The sequence below is a fragment of the Oncorhynchus gorbuscha genome, linkage group LG02, assembly GCF_021184085.1.
Source record: "Oncorhynchus gorbuscha isolate QuinsamMale2020 ecotype Even-year linkage group LG02, OgorEven_v1.0, whole genome shotgun sequence".
NCBI lineage: Eukaryota > Metazoa > Chordata > Actinopteri > Salmoniformes > Salmonidae > Oncorhynchus > Oncorhynchus gorbuscha.
In genome coordinates this window covers 43,819,769-43,834,927 of record NC_060174.1, presented here as the reverse complement: position 1 = coordinate 43,834,927, position 15,159 = coordinate 43,819,769, and the positions used below count along the sequence as shown (strand labels likewise).

The following is a 15,159-nucleotide window of genomic DNA, read 5'->3' as shown; positions in this document are numbered from 1 at the left end:
GAGGTCCGTGGGGAGACGCGCAATTGGCCTAGCGTCAGCCAGGTTAGGGAGGGATATCCTTGTCTCATCGCGAACCAGCAACTCCTGTGGCGGGCCGGGCGCAGTGCGTGCTAACCAAGGTTGCCAGGTGCACGGTGTTTCCTCCGACACATTGGTGTGGCTGGCTTCCGGGTTGGATGCGCGCTGTGTTAAGAAGCAGTGCTGCTTGGTTGTGTTGTGTATCGGAGGACGCATGACTTTCAACCTTCATCTCTCCCGAGCCCGAAAGGGAGTTGTAGCGATAGTAGCTACTAAACAATTGGACACCATGAAATTGGGGAGAAAAAAAAGAAGAAAAAAAGCTGTCATCAAGGCAATTGTTATTTCATAGTTTTTATGTCTTTACTATTATACTACAATGTAGAAAATTGTAAAAAATAAAGAAAAACCCTTGAATGAGTAGTTGTACTGTATATATAATCGAACCGAAACCAAACAGACCTCAAAAAGCACTAATCACTCAGCACCATTGTCCATATAATTGTATTATAGATTCATTATACACGAATCAGCACACCTACTCTGAGACACTTTGTGAATACAGGCCCTGATCACTGAGTCTAAAGGAAAGGTGCCTGGGCTGATTCATTAGGAGACAGAGGGAATAGACAACCACAGCCACATTTGTCCATTGGCCACCCATGGCCATTCATTGAATCTTTACACATTGACACTCGTTTTCCCTTTCATTTCATGCAGTCTTTTCCTGTCGAAGATGAGTGTTCATTCATTTCACTACTAGAGCTTGCAGTGGCACCACAGTTCTGTGGTCAGTCCCAGTAGATACTACCGCAGTATCCTGGATGCTGCTGCAGTATCCTGCAGTATCCTGGGGGCTGATCTGTCGTTGGAGACTGCCTTGCGGAGCCTCACACCTCTCCGTATGGACACCAGCATGTCCACGCCCTCCTGGGGCCTGTGTGGTGGTTGTTGTGGGTGTTGGGTTCCAGAGGTGGTACCCATTGGGTCCGCTGGCAGAGGGTCCAGAGAGGAGAAGGGGAACTGACCCTCGCCCAGGGCGTGGGCGCTGGCCGCGAGCTCTCCGATCTTCTCCACCAGGCTGTGGCGGTTGGCTGCCAGCTGGGGGTCCTCCTCTAGGCTGAGGCCTGTCATGCCAGGGGGCTGCTGGGCATAGACACTTTGGTCCAGCCCCCCTCCGGAGCTCCAGGCGGTGGTGTCAGGTAGGCTCAGCCGCTTGGGGGAGGCTTTCATGTACTCCAAGGCGCTGGATGGAGTCTCGTCCCCATACAGGTACTCTTCGCTGCCCATGCTCTGGATAAGGCTGGGAGAGTAGCTGGGGGAGTAACAGGGGGAGTAGACAGGAGAATCTGGCACCGTGGGGGTCTTGACTGGAACGATGGGGGGACGGATGGCGATGGGGCCTGAGGTGGATGGTGTGCGTCTCACCCCCGTTTTGGAGGAGGGGGTCCGGCGGATGGTGGCTGTTCCAGAGGTGATGGCTCCGTGCCTCCCATCACCCCCATAAATCACTCCATGCATACCACCAGGAGGGCTCACTCCGGCGGGTAACCCGGCGGTGCTGGCTGGCCTCTTGGTCTGGATCATGCGGCGGTAGTTCTGGGCGATGTTGCTGTGGCGGGGGATGGTGGAGGACTTGTCGAAGTCAGCCTCCCTGCTGGTATCAGCGTCCCCGTTCAGAGAGTAGCACTCATAGTCAGATCCTGAGAACAGCAGAGAATATGAGACAGCCGGATACTATTGGATTTCCTATACAATTTCAGGTATTACTGTTAGAAGGGATACGTGTTGTTATCTGGTGTTGATCAGAGTATGTTACCCTGTGAGGGGATGGTGTCCTCTGAGCAGCAGGGTGTGTTGGTCTGGGTGCTGTAGCCACTGGAGTACTGCAGAGATTCCCTGCTATTCTTCTGCTGCTCTATACTGAGACCACGGGTCAGCACCATGGCTAGTGTACTGGCTGCTGGGGACATGGCCTCACCGCCGTGCTGTGCGCGCACACACACACACACACACACGCACGCACGCACACACACGCAGAGAGAGAGAGCGAGAAAACAGAATGAGAAAGAAAGAAAAAGAGAGAGAGAGAAGAGAGAGGAGACTCACATTACCGTACAACAGTAGTAGTGGCAAACATTAAAATCTACATCTCAACAACTCATGCTGATTGTTGAGTACTGTTACTGCATCCAATGTGTGCTCATCATTACCTTGGCTGCTATAGTAGCTTGGGCCATCCTGGACCTATGAGTGTCTGGGTGCATCCCAGAGAACCCTTTAGGACTGGAAGGAACCTCCTGCTCCCTCATCCTGTCCAATGACTCTCTCCTTTGCTGCAGAGTGGTAGCCAGTGAGGGCTCATAGGTACTGGTTTTAGACCAATCCTGTGGCAGTATTATTGAGGTAATGAGGAAATTAACTAAACAATGTACCCTTGGATTGGACATGTCTATCATTCAGCAGTTCAGAAGTCTTTCCATTGTGGTACAATGGAAGCAGTATGAGGGTCCATGAAGAAGTTAAATTCTAACAGCATGGTACCAAATCTGCTTGTGCTGTCTACACAAATAGATCTCAGCCCTAAGCATGAGTCCTTTATTACAATGAGTTTAGCAAAGTCCGCTCAGCTTAGCAAATCTTTGGCATGAGAGATTTGAAAGCGGAATTCGACAACAGAATGGATCCTGAAGATATTATGCATCATGAGTTATGCAAATGAGTTGTTAAAGCCAAGGAAAAAGCAGTTAAGCAAATAAAAGATTAAAACGGAAAAGCAGCAAATTAAAACAAACCTTCCAGCTAGGAACCTTTGAGATGGGTGAGGGGGGTTTGGATCCAGGAGAGCGGTTAAATGTGGGGGACCCAGGAAGTATGACAGAGAGAGGCCTGATGGAGCCAGTGTGTGAGAGAGCGGGGCGGAAGGTACCGAAGGATGAGCCCGAGCCAAACTGCGGAATGGACAGACATGTCTGAGTCATCGTGTTCATCACATACTGTACTATAGCAAGATCCCTCTGGGCCTCTTAAGCCATAGCTATGTCACACAGCTTCTGTCTGTCTGTCTGTCTGTCTGTCTGTCTGTCTGTCTGTCTGTCTGTCTGTCTGTCTGTCTGTCTGTCTGTCTGTCTGTCTGTCTGTCTGTCTGTCTGTCTGTCTGTCTGTCTGTCTGTCTGTCTGTCTGTCTGTCTGTCTGTCTGTCTGTCTGTCTGTCTGTCTGTCTGTCTGTCTGTCTGTCTGTCTGTCTGTGTCTGTCTGTCTGTGTCTGTCTGTGTACTAACCGCGGTGGGAGAGTTGCATTCACTGACAGATTGGCAGGTTTCTGATGCCTCAGAGGAGGCTGAGCTGGTGGACTTCTGTAGATGGAATCAGAGAGATGGAGAGAGAAGAGTAGTGGGAGAGATGGAGAAAGGGTGAAATAGATTAAAAGAGTGACAAGAAGTGAGTGAGATTGAGAAAAGAGGAGGAGAGTGAGTGAAAATAAGGGGAAAGAGGGGAAAGAATATGACTCAAGGTACTATTTACTCTTCTACAACAAACCATCACACAATATTGCTCTTCTGCCTTGGAAGATTGCATCAGATTCCCTCCCTGATTCCCATTCTATTTACAGAGAAATATTAACAGCCATCTGCCACAATAATTCATAGTATATCAAGGAGGAAAACTCTAGCATCATCTAACAGGCTTGATGGTATAAGTAATAACACATACCAGCCAGAAAGAGGATAAAAAGAGGATTCTCACGTTACCAAACCTGGGTTCAAATACTATTTAGGATATTTCAATTACTTTTAAAGACATATGGAAGTTACATATTTTTACTTGGAAAGACAAGTTGTTGAATTAAAATGCATTTGGAAATGCACATGAAGGTATTTGAAAATAGACTGATTAAAATATACTCCCATGCATTTGAAAATAGTATTTGAAATGCAGTTGAAGTCAGAAGTTTACATACACCTTAGCCAAATACATTTAAACTCATTTTTCCACAATCCCTGACATTTAATCATAGTAAAAATTCCCTGTTTTAGTTCAGTTAGGATCACCACTTTATTTTAAGAATATGAAATGTCAGAATAATAGTTTAGAAAATGATTTATTTCAGCTTTTATTTCTTTCATCGCATTCCCAGTGGGTCAGAAGTTTACATACACTCAATTAGTATTTGGTAGCATTGCCTTTACATTGTTTAACTTGGGTCAAACATTTCGGGTAGCCTTCCACAAGCTTCCCACAGTAAGTTGGGTGACTTTTGGCCCATTCCTCCTGACAGAGCTGGTGTAACTGAGCCAGGTTTGTAGGCCTCCTTGCTTGCACACGCCTTTTCAGTTCTGCCCACAAAATTTCTACAGAATTGAGGTCATGGCTTTGTGATGGCCAATCCAATACCTTGACTTTGTTGTCCTTAAGTCATTTTGCCACAACTTTGGAAGTATGCTTGGGGTCATTGTCCATTTGGAAGACCCATTTGTGACCAAGCTTTAACTTGAGATGTCTTGAGATGTTGCTTCAATATATCCACATAATTTTCCATCCTCATGATGCCATCTATTTTTTTTTAAATGCACCAGTCCCTCCTGCAGTAAAGCACCCCCACAACATGATGCTGTCACCCCTGTGCTTCACGGTTGGGATGGTGTTCTTCGGCTTGCAAGCCTCCCCCTTTTTCCTCCAAACATAACGATGGTCATTATGGCCAAACAGTTCTATTTTTGTTTCATCAGACCAGAGGACATTTCTCCAAAAAGTATGATCTTTGTCCCCATGTGCAGTTGCAAACCGCAGGCTAATTTTTTTATGGCAGTTTTGAAACAATGACCTTACTACTTGCTGAGCGGCCTTTCGGGTTATGTTGATATAGGATGCGTTTTTACTGTGGATATTGTAACGGCGTTCGTCGTTTGTCGAAAGAGAGTCGGACCGAAATGCAGCGTGGTTGTTCCTCATGTTCTTTAATGAATGAAATGACGATACATGAAATAACTATACAATACAAAACAACAAACGGAATGTGAAACCTAATAACAGCCTATCTGGTGAAACTACACAGAGACAGGAACAATCACCCACGAAATACAAAGCGAAACCAGGCTACCTAAATACGGTTCCCAATCGGAGACAACGAGAATCACCTGACTCTGATTGAGAACTGCCTCAGGCAGCCAAGCCCATACAACACCCCTACTCAGCCGCAATCCCAATAATACAAAAATCCCAATACGAAATACAACAACATAAACCCATGTCACACCCTGGCCTGACCAAATAATTAAAGAAAACACAAAATACTAAGACCAAGGCGTGACAAATATAGATACTTTTGTGCCTGTTTCCTCCAGCATCTTCACAAAGTCCTTTGCTGTTGTTCTGGGATTGATTTGAACTTTTCACACCAAAGTGCGTTCATCTCTAGGAGTCAGAATGCGTCTTCTTCCTGAGCGGAATGACGGCTGCATGGTGTTTTTACTTGCGTACTATTGTTTGTACAGATGAACGTGGTATCTTCAGAAGTTTGGAAATTGCTCCCAAGGATGAACTAGACTTGTGGAGGTCTACAATTTGGCTGATTTCTTTTGATTTCCCCATGATGTCAAGCAAAGAGGCACTGAATTTGAAGGTAGGCCTTGAAATACATCCACAGGTACACCTCCAATTGACTCAAATGGTGTCAATTAGCCTATCAGAAGCTTCTAAAGCCATGGTATCATTTTCTGGAATTTTCCAAGCTGTTTAAAGGCACAGTCAACTTAGTGTATGTAAACTTCTGACCCACTGGAATTGTAATACAGTGAATTATAAGTGAAATAATCTGTCTGTAAACAATTGTTGGAAAAATTAAGTAGATGTCCTAACCGACTTTCTTAAGAAACTATAGTTTGTAAACAAGAAATTTGTGGAGTGGTAGAAAAACAAGTTTTAATGACTCCAACCTAAGTATGTAAACTTCCGACTTCAACTGTAAGTATTTAGGAAATTATTTGAAAATAAATACTAATAAATAGAAGTATTAGACTCGGGACATATTATTTGAATACTGAAATACACAGAACATAAGTATTTAAATAACAAATAATCAAATACACATGTATTTCAACCCAGGTCTGTGCATTATCATACTCCAAAGGTTTGATAATCAAGAACGTGACAAGAGAACCTGGAGTGGAGCCTAGAGACTGACTGACTCCGAGGAATGTCTACCTGGCTGGTGATGTCAGAGGGCATGGGCGAGGGGGGCTTGGAGTGGGTGTTGGCATCCTGAGAAATGAACCCTGAATCATGGGAGGAGACACTACTGAGACGATGGGCACCGACAGTTGGCATCTGGAGGATACTGCACATACTGCTCTTCCTGGAGGCAGCACTGCTGGGAGAGGAGGGAGGGGTCTGGTAGGACCAACTGTAGTCTGAACCCTTCAGGTCCCCGATCACCTGGAGAGAGAGAAGAGAGAGTTTAGGCATGCAAAACCTACACTAAGTGCATTCACTGTTTGACATGTTGTGCTACTGGTTAAGCATGTTTGCTTGCAGGACTGATTTCTTGCGTAAGGAAAGTCTTGTTCTTTTGTGTATATGTTGGAGATTACCTGCTCACTAGCCGGGGGCAGTTTGTGTGGGTCTTCAGTGAGCACAGTGAGGTCATCAACAATGGCCTGCAGGTGAGTGATCTCTCCCAGCATGGCTATCTCTCCATTCTGAAGAGGAGCAACAACAAGACCTTTCACTCAGCAACACACAAAGACATAACATGTGCATTATTTAAGACTAACTGAAATAACAGGGACAAAAAAATTAATTTAACATGAAAGTTAAGACCACCAAACAACTCCACTGTGCACAGAATGCAGTTACACCTAGACTCTGATCTAAGTATGGTCTGACCATATGCAGGCCATATAAAGATTAAACCTGTGTGGTCGGTAAAAGTTTGAGAAGCCAATTGCCTACTAAATAAATGTATTTTTGCAACTCTAGCCTAAAGTCAAGGCAAATTCTCCCGGGAGCCCACCCCACCCTGGTATCTCAGCAATCCTCCTCTCTCAACACCATACACTGATCTACAATCAGGCAGGGTTTTCCCACATACTGGTTAAGGTTAAGATTTAGGGAGTGTAATCTTATCCTAGATCTATGCCCCAGCACCCACCCCAGCCAACTCTATCATCATCCTCCCCTCTCACAACCACAGACTGATCTAAAGTGAGTGAATTTTCCCTATAATAGCTAAGGATTTGGATTTGGATAGGCTGATCCTAGATCTGTGCTCACCACCACAGGCTTCAGCAGGTTGATGAAGAAGCAGTAGCGCCCCCTCTCCTCTAGGAGGGCCCGGCGCACCGCCTGCTTCTCGGTCTCCCCCATCAGAAGGTAGAGGTCACTGACGTCCTGCATGGCACTGTCCAGCTGGGGACGCAGGTTACCCCGGCCTGAGAAGGGCGGGGGGGGGGGGGTAAAGAGAGAGGAGTACATAGAGGAGGGAAAATAAAAGAGGAAGACGAGAGAAAGGGTAAGGGGCAGGGGATAGCAGAGGGAGGGGTCAATAGTGAAAGAACAGGGTACCCGGGGATGAGGGGCATTGGATAAGATGGTTAGAGGATGAGGATGAAATGAGAGAGGAGGAGGAGAAGAAAAGAGTGGTGATTAGAACCCTCTGCCAGGTTTGGGCCTGCCGGTGTACCGTAGGACAGACCACCATTGACAAACAACACTGCACTGAAATGATACGCGTCAATGAGAATGGGACGAAACTACAGCACATATCTTAAACGAGACTAGCACCAACAACTCCGCAGGTAGCCTAGTGGGTTAGAGCGTTGGGCCAGTCAGGAAAAGGATGCTGGTTTGAATACCTGGCACAGCCAGATCTCTACCCGGCACAGCCAGAAGAGGTCTGGCCACCCCACATAGCCCGGTTCCTCTCTAGGTTTCTTCCTAGGTTTTGGCCTTTCTAGGGAGTTTTTCCTAGCCACCGTGCTTTTACACCTGCATTGTTTGCTGTTTGGGGTTTTAGGCTGGGTTTCTGTACAGCACTTTGAGATATCAGCTGATGTACGAAGGGCTATATAAATAAATTTGATTTGATTTGATTTGAATACCCAAGCAGACAAGGTGAAAAATCTGTTGGTGTCCTTGAACAAGGCACAACCCTAATTTGCTCCATGGATGCTGTACTACTATGGCTGACGCTGTAAAACAACACATTTCACTGTACATATCTGGTGTATGTGACCAAAAAATATATATATATGGATGGAGATCCTGAAATGAACATGGTTTACTAGCACAGGTAAATACAACACTGATGACATATTCAGCCGCCATGTATGAGACAGCCTTATTGTTGAGGAAAACTCATTACAACTCATTATCAGTAATAAGAGGTTTATTTGAGCAATTGCAAGGAAAATCACTCACTCAGGATGAACCTGGGGAGTATATTGTTCATTTACAAATGGCACAGTCTTTATATACTTCATCTACACAAAGAGATAAATCCCCCTTCTAGGTGGAGGCAAGCTAGGAAAATAGATAAGGGGTAATTGGCTCCACTTCCGTTTCTAACCAGTTCTCACAGCCTATATGTCTAAGATAGAGGAGTGCTAGGATCTTTAAAACCAGAGGAAATTAGATTTCCGCAATGCTTTTAGTGCCCTATAGATAATGAGATAATGAGGTAATAATTCACTCCTCTGTTCGGTATGTAAAGAGGTTACTGAACAACTGTGGGAAATGACCAGTGACTGTGGGAAATGACCAGTGACTGTGGAAAATGACAAGTGACTGTGGGAAATGACAAGTGACTGTGGAAAATGACCAGTGACTGTGGAAAATGACCAGTGACTGTGGAAAATGACAAGTGACTGTGGAAAATGACCAGTGACTGTGGAAAATGACCAGTGACTGTGGAAAATGACCAGTGACTGTGGAAAATGACCAGTGACTGTGGGAAATGACAAGTGACTGTGGAAAATGACCAGTGACTGTGGAAAATGACCAGTGACTGTGGAAAATGACCAGTGACTGTGGAAAATGACCAGTGACTGTGGAAAATGACCAGTGACTGTGGGAAATGACCAGTGACTGTGGAAAATGACCAGTGACTGTGGGAAATGACCAGTGACTGTGGGAAATGACCAGTGACTGTGGGAAATGACCAGTGACTAGTACCGCTCAACTCAAGAGACTGTAACAAAAAAGTTTTGTACACAAATTATGAAACATGGTGACATGATGACCAAGAGGGGTGTGTAGAGGAGGCCGTGTTGGGGAAGCATAAAGTTCAATATAGTTCACCAATCTACTAATTAAGTTAAGCTACACTACAGCTACCCTTAAGAGAAATATAGTTGACTTAACTAAAGTTACTTTGAAAAAGTAGTTCACTACATCCAAAGTACTCAGTGATTAATCATATGCAAATCTGAAACGTCATAGACTACAAATTGCTACAAACAGATCACTCTGGACTGGAGTCAGATGTTAACAGAATGTGTAATTTAGCCTATTAAAAACTCAACTTCAAGTGAGAATTTGGCAGATCTGATGACAAAAAAGAAAGGAATGTCTTGCCTACTTCTCCCATATTTCTATGTAGTGCGCAGTTCCTGTAGTTAGCTACAACGCTGCATGGCAAAACTAAGTAATTACCTACTGAAAACACTAGCTTGATTTGAATTTAGGTGAACTACCACCAAGCTACTGCCAAATTTAGTTCAATTACTAGTTGAACTACATATGGTTCACTACTCCCCATCACAGACGAGGGGTATATCAATACTGATAGGACACACCAGTATCAGACAGACTACAACACTCCAGGTGAGATGGTCAGACACAATGACGTGATGATGCAGGACACACACACACACACACACACACACACACACACACACACACACACACACACACACACACACACACACACACACACACACACACACACACACACACACACACACACACACACACACACACACACACACACACACACACACAGAAGCACACACACACACACCGGATAATAACTATAGCATTATCATGAAATGCCTCATGCAACGTGGGGAAATGTGGGGAAAGCATAACACACATACCTAGAAGCTCTACAGCAGGGAAATAGGCCAGTGAGGAGGCAGAGGAGGAGACAGACAGGTAGCATGGGTAGAAGAGGGGAGGGGGGGGAGCATAACACACATACCTAGAACCTCTACAGCAGGGAAATAGGCCAGTGAGGAGGCAGAGGAGGAGACAGACAGGTAGCATGGGTAGAAGAGGGGAGGGGGGAGAAAGCATAACACACATACCTAGAAGCTCTACAGCAGGGAAATAGGCCAGTGAGGAGGCAGAGGAGGAGACAGACAGGTAGCATGGGTAGAAGAGGGGAGGGGGGAAGCATAACACACATACCTAGAAGCTCTACAGCAGGGAAATAGGCCAGTGAGGAGGCAGAGGAGGAGACAGACAGGTAGCATGGGTAGAAGAGGGGAGGGGGGAAAGCATAACACACATACCTAGAAGCTCTACAGCAGGGAAATAGGCCAGTGAGGAGGCAGAGGAGGAGACAGACAGGTAGCATGGGTAGAAGAGGGGAGGGGGAAGCATAACACACATACCTAGAAGCTCTACAGCAGGGAAATAGGCCAGTGAGGAGGCAGAGGAGGAGACAGACAGGTAGCATGGGTAGAAGAGGGGAGGGGGGAAGCATAACACACATACCTAGAAGCTCTAGGCCAGCAGACAGGGAAATAGGCCAGTGAGGAGGCCAGAGGAGGAGACAGACAGGTAGCATGGGTAGAAGAGGGGAGGGGGGAGCATAACACACATACCTAGAAGCTCTACAGCAGGGAAATAGGCCAGTGAGGAGGAGACAGACAGGTAGCATGGGTAGAAGAGGGGAGGGGGAGCATAACACACATACCTAGAAGCTCTACAGCAGGGAAATAGGCCAGTGAGGAGGCAGAGGAGGAGACAGACAGGTAGCATGGGTAGAAGAGGGGAGGGGGGGGAGAAAGCATAACACACATACCTAGAAGCTCTACAGCAGGGAAATAGGCCAGTGAGGAGGCAGAGGAGGAGACAGACAGGTAGCATGGGTAGAAGGGGAGGGGAGCATAACACACATACCTAGGGGGAAATAGGCCAGTGAACACACATACCTAGAAGCTCTACAGCAGCAGGGAAATAGGCCAGTGAGGAGGCAGAGGAGGAGACAGACAGGTAGCATGGGTAGAAGAGGGGAGGGGGGAAGCATAACACACATACCTAGAAGCTCTACAGCAGGGAAATAGGCCAGTGAGGAGGCAGAGGAGGAGACAGACAGGTAGCATGGGTAGAAGAGGGGAGGGGGGGAGCATAACACACATACCTAGAAGCTCTACAGCAGGGAAATAGGCCAGTGAGGAGGCAGAGGAGGAGACAGACAGGTAGCATGGGTAGAAGAGGGGAGGGGGAAGCATAACACACATACCTAGAAGCTCTACAGCAGGGAAATAGGCCAGTGAGGAGGCAGAGGAGGAGACAGACAGGTAGCATGGGTAGAAGAGGGGGGGGGAAGCATAACACACATACCTAGAAGCTCTACAGCAGGGAAATAGGCCAGTGAGGAGGCAGAGGAGGAGACAGACAGGTAGCATGGGTAGAAGAGGGGAGGGGGGAAAGCATAACACACATACCTAGAAGCTCTACAGCAGGGAAATAGGCCAGTGAGGAGGCAGAGGAGGAGACAGACAGGTAGCATGGGTAGAAGAGGGGAGGGGGGAAAGCATAACACACATACCTAGAAGCTCTACAGCAGGGAAATAGGCCAGTGAGGAGGCAGAGGAGGAGACAGACAGGTAGCATGGGTAGAAGAGGGGAGGGGGGGAGAAAACATAGACAGAAAGCCCAATATTAGAGTTGGCACAGTCATCGTTAGACGCATTGAAATAGATCAAAGTTGTACACATAAACCTCTTCTTTTTCCCTCCAAACTCTCCAAACCTTTTGGATCATAGCCTTCATGTCTGATTTATCCCTCATTGGAAACCCATGACATGTATTTCTCATTCAGGACACTAGGTAGTGGCATTTCCCAGTTAGGTGCTGGTAACTACCCTACAGCAGTACAACACATTTTCTATCTAGTCTACATCCTGTTTTGGAAAGAGTTTTTAACAGTAGCCAATCAGGTCATGTCACAGGGTGCGGTTCGATGTTACCTTTCCTGGCCTTCTTCTGGAGCTTCATGGTGTCTGAGGACTTCCTCTTGATCTCCTGGCGAGACCGCTTGTATTCTGATGAGGAGAGAAGGAGCGGTCAACCTGGAGTTAAGCGTCATTTGTTGATTGATTTGATCAATCAATCAAATTCAATATATATAGCCCTTTTAACATAAACCCTCACCTTTGGCATGGTCTTTGTCCAGCAGGTTAGCTGTCTTCTTCCATTCCTCTATCCTGTCCTGGAGAGGAGTGACTAGGCCTTCCATAAGAGCACTGGGGAGGAGAGGAAAGAAGAGAGAGGGTAAGGACAGGACTTGTAGCACCATAAGCAATGCACAGAGATGTAGGGTTGAAGGTGGACCACTTACTTGGTGAAGTGGCGTAGTTTAGTCTCGATGCTGCGGTGTCTCATGCACATCCTGGTCAGAGCTGAACCTATGTCCCTGGTGCCTCCTGGAGAGAGAGGGAGAGATTGGTTCTTGTTGTGTGGGTTTATACAACCACTGGGGGGCGGCATTGCATATCACAACAAGGGACACCAGTCAGCTCAGCTAGCACAGTTATTTTCTCCAAACAAAATCTTACAGGAAAATGTCAAAAGTAATCAATCCAACACAACTTCTATAGGCTGCAGCCCATTCATCCTGCACATTATCTTGCATCTACTACCCTGGTCTGGACACCAACTACACCAATTAAATGTAATTGCATTCAGTGATTTACCCACCCCACCCCACAGCCCAGGAAATCACAGCTTGTCTGAGTTGCTGTACTACTTCTCCTCTCTAGTCAAGCGTAATTAAAATGAGGAGTTAAGCCTTAAAGCCCAGGCTGGCCCCAAGCTACATGCTCCGCCGGCTACAGGCCGCATCCAGCGCTCATTCTTAGGGGACCGCAGAAATATCGGCCAGGATTGATCCTGCTCTAATCCACTGGGCCAACGCGGCCTAATCGGGGGATGGTCGGGAGGGTCTCACACCAACACACACATTCGCAGGCAGACACACACATGTGCATGAGCACACGCATGCGCTCGCACGCGTGTGTGTAGACAGGTGGTGTGATTCACATACCCCCTCTTCCCAACTCTATCCTGAAGAAAAAAGGTGGGTACCCTGTAAGGGGATATCCCTCTATTCTTCCCTGGCCTGCTCTGCCTTTCCTGTTCTCTGGGTTTCCTAAACACCATTCTAACAGGGGTGTGAGGAAAGACCGGCTTGAACCTGTCTGTCCACGAGTAAGGCTCAATCTACCAAGCCTGGGCCTGAACACAGTTAAGCCCTTTCCACACTATTGTGCCAACCCGAACTGTGCTAGCTTCAGCAACTATGGTGGATGTGTTGCCAGGCCAGTGCAGGACAGCTCAGCTCAGTAGAGTGAAAATTATATTAGAGGGAGAAGAGAGAGAGAAAGCTGCTGATCTAACTGGATCAAATCAAACATCGTCTGACTGTAGAATACTGAAGATTTGGGTTGTTATGATTGACCGATATGTATCGGTCCCTGGTTCAAATGTTTAAGATATGAGCGCATCGACCCCAAACTCGATTCAAATGTAGCATCCACCGGTCAGGCAATAGATTCAAACGTTACAAGTTTTTTTTTTCTCAAATGACTTTCTTTCTATCTTCTGAAATTACCTCATCTTGTGTGACAATTCCGTCCTCTCCTTCAGTGTCGAACTAAGCATGTAATTGTGTTGACAATCATTGATATACGGGATGGCGGGTAGCCTAGTGGTTATAGCGTTGGACTAGTAACCGAAAGGGTTCTAGATCGATTCCCCGAGCTGACAAGGTAAAAGGTATATATATATATATATATATACACAAGTCATTTTTCATGCCGAACAAGCCCAGGCAATACAGTATCAGTAGCCTAGTCAAACTGCACACTGTGCGTAGCTTCGCACGTAGGCCTATTCCTAATCTGGCACGTCTGCGGGTCACCTTCAGCATTCAAATGTTTGTCAAATGGATTGCGCACTATGACATTTTATGTTAAACAATGTCATTTGCTAGGCTATTTTTATCAAATGTGCTGTTGAATAAAAGTAGCCTAAGCTACCACCGGAGACACCACTCTCATCTGTCTATAGGTAGGCTACGTGCTGATCAGGGATTAGGTTTCAAATTTGATTGTTCAGGTTCACCATCAGCAATCGTTGTGGTAGTTTTGCTTGAAACAATCAGTATGGTCAGCTATAGATATTCAGGGTAAAGTTGCTAGTTTCATCATGAGGACAGCAATCATTTTTGCTACCCAGACTGCATGGTTGAAGCAGAGAAGAAGAGAAGCTCACTCCAACTCCGTCAACATTTCCAAGCGGTCTAAACCATTGGATTAGGAGACGGGGGTGAAATCCAAATTTTGTAACACTTTTTGGTCGATGTACAGATGTTTTGTGAATGCTTAAATAGTGGTGTGAATACAATTATGTACATTGATGTTTTGCTGTGTCATAGCACATTTTTAAGATGCATATGGATACATTACTAGCTCTAACACTTTTAATCGACAAAATTAACTAATTCATCTGTGGGTGATGTTTTTTTTTTAAATCAAAAGTGGGGAGGAACAAAAAGAAAACAATTCCGTTCATATTATTGATTTTTTCCTCAACTTTTTCACTCCGGACGCTTTATCTGGACACGATTCGTCAGGACCTCCAACAGCCGAAGCTAAGTAGTAACATTAACATGATGCCTTCTAATTGTAGTCGCTGTACTCGCCTTACGGCGAGGATAGCTGTGCTACAAGCCCAGCTTCAGACGCAATCGTTAGGCAAGGGTAATTTCAGTGTAGGAAAGGATGAAACAGCGTCTGTGCCACCAGTAAGTACAGATAGTAGTATAAATCCCCTGGCACAGTCCCCGCAGCCGGACACCTTTCTCATGGTTTCTGGAAGGAAATGCTGTAGGAAAGCTCAACCGGTGTCGCT

At 46.1% G+C, this 15,159-nt stretch overlaps 1 protein-coding gene across 4 annotated transcripts in view; it reads right to left on the bottom strand.

The window, feature by feature from the left end:
- Positions 1-377: 377 nt before the first annotated feature.
- The window catches only part of mtss1la (MTSS I-BAR domain containing 2a), a 46,381-nt gene continuing 31,599 nt past the window's right edge, over positions 378-15,159 (bottom strand). Inside the window, exons 4-15 of one of the 4 annotated variants that reach the window (XM_046310376.1) lie at positions 12,587-12,671; positions 12,400-12,491; positions 12,216-12,290; positions 11,795-11,803; positions 7,291-7,448; positions 6,609-6,716; positions 6,223-6,453; positions 3,300-3,374; positions 2,814-2,969; positions 2,232-2,405; positions 1,838-2,006; positions 378-1,721 (exon numbers count right to left, since the gene is read on the bottom strand). In XM_046310376.1, the coding sequence (XP_046166332.1) occupies positions 826-1,721; positions 1,838-2,006; positions 2,232-2,405; positions 2,814-2,969; positions 3,300-3,374; positions 6,223-6,453; positions 6,609-6,716; positions 7,291-7,448; positions 11,795-11,803; positions 12,216-12,290; positions 12,400-12,491; positions 12,587-12,671 (2,228 nt within the window). In that variant the 3' untranslated portion in view covers positions 378-825. The remainder of the gene's footprint in view (positions 1,722-1,837; positions 2,007-2,231; positions 2,406-2,813; positions 2,970-3,299; positions 3,375-6,222; positions 6,454-6,608; positions 6,717-7,290; positions 7,449-11,794; positions 11,804-12,215; positions 12,291-12,399; positions 12,492-12,586; positions 12,672-15,159) is intronic. The other 3 variants (XM_046310396.1, XM_046310386.1, XM_046310404.1) reach the window with 3 other exon arrangements.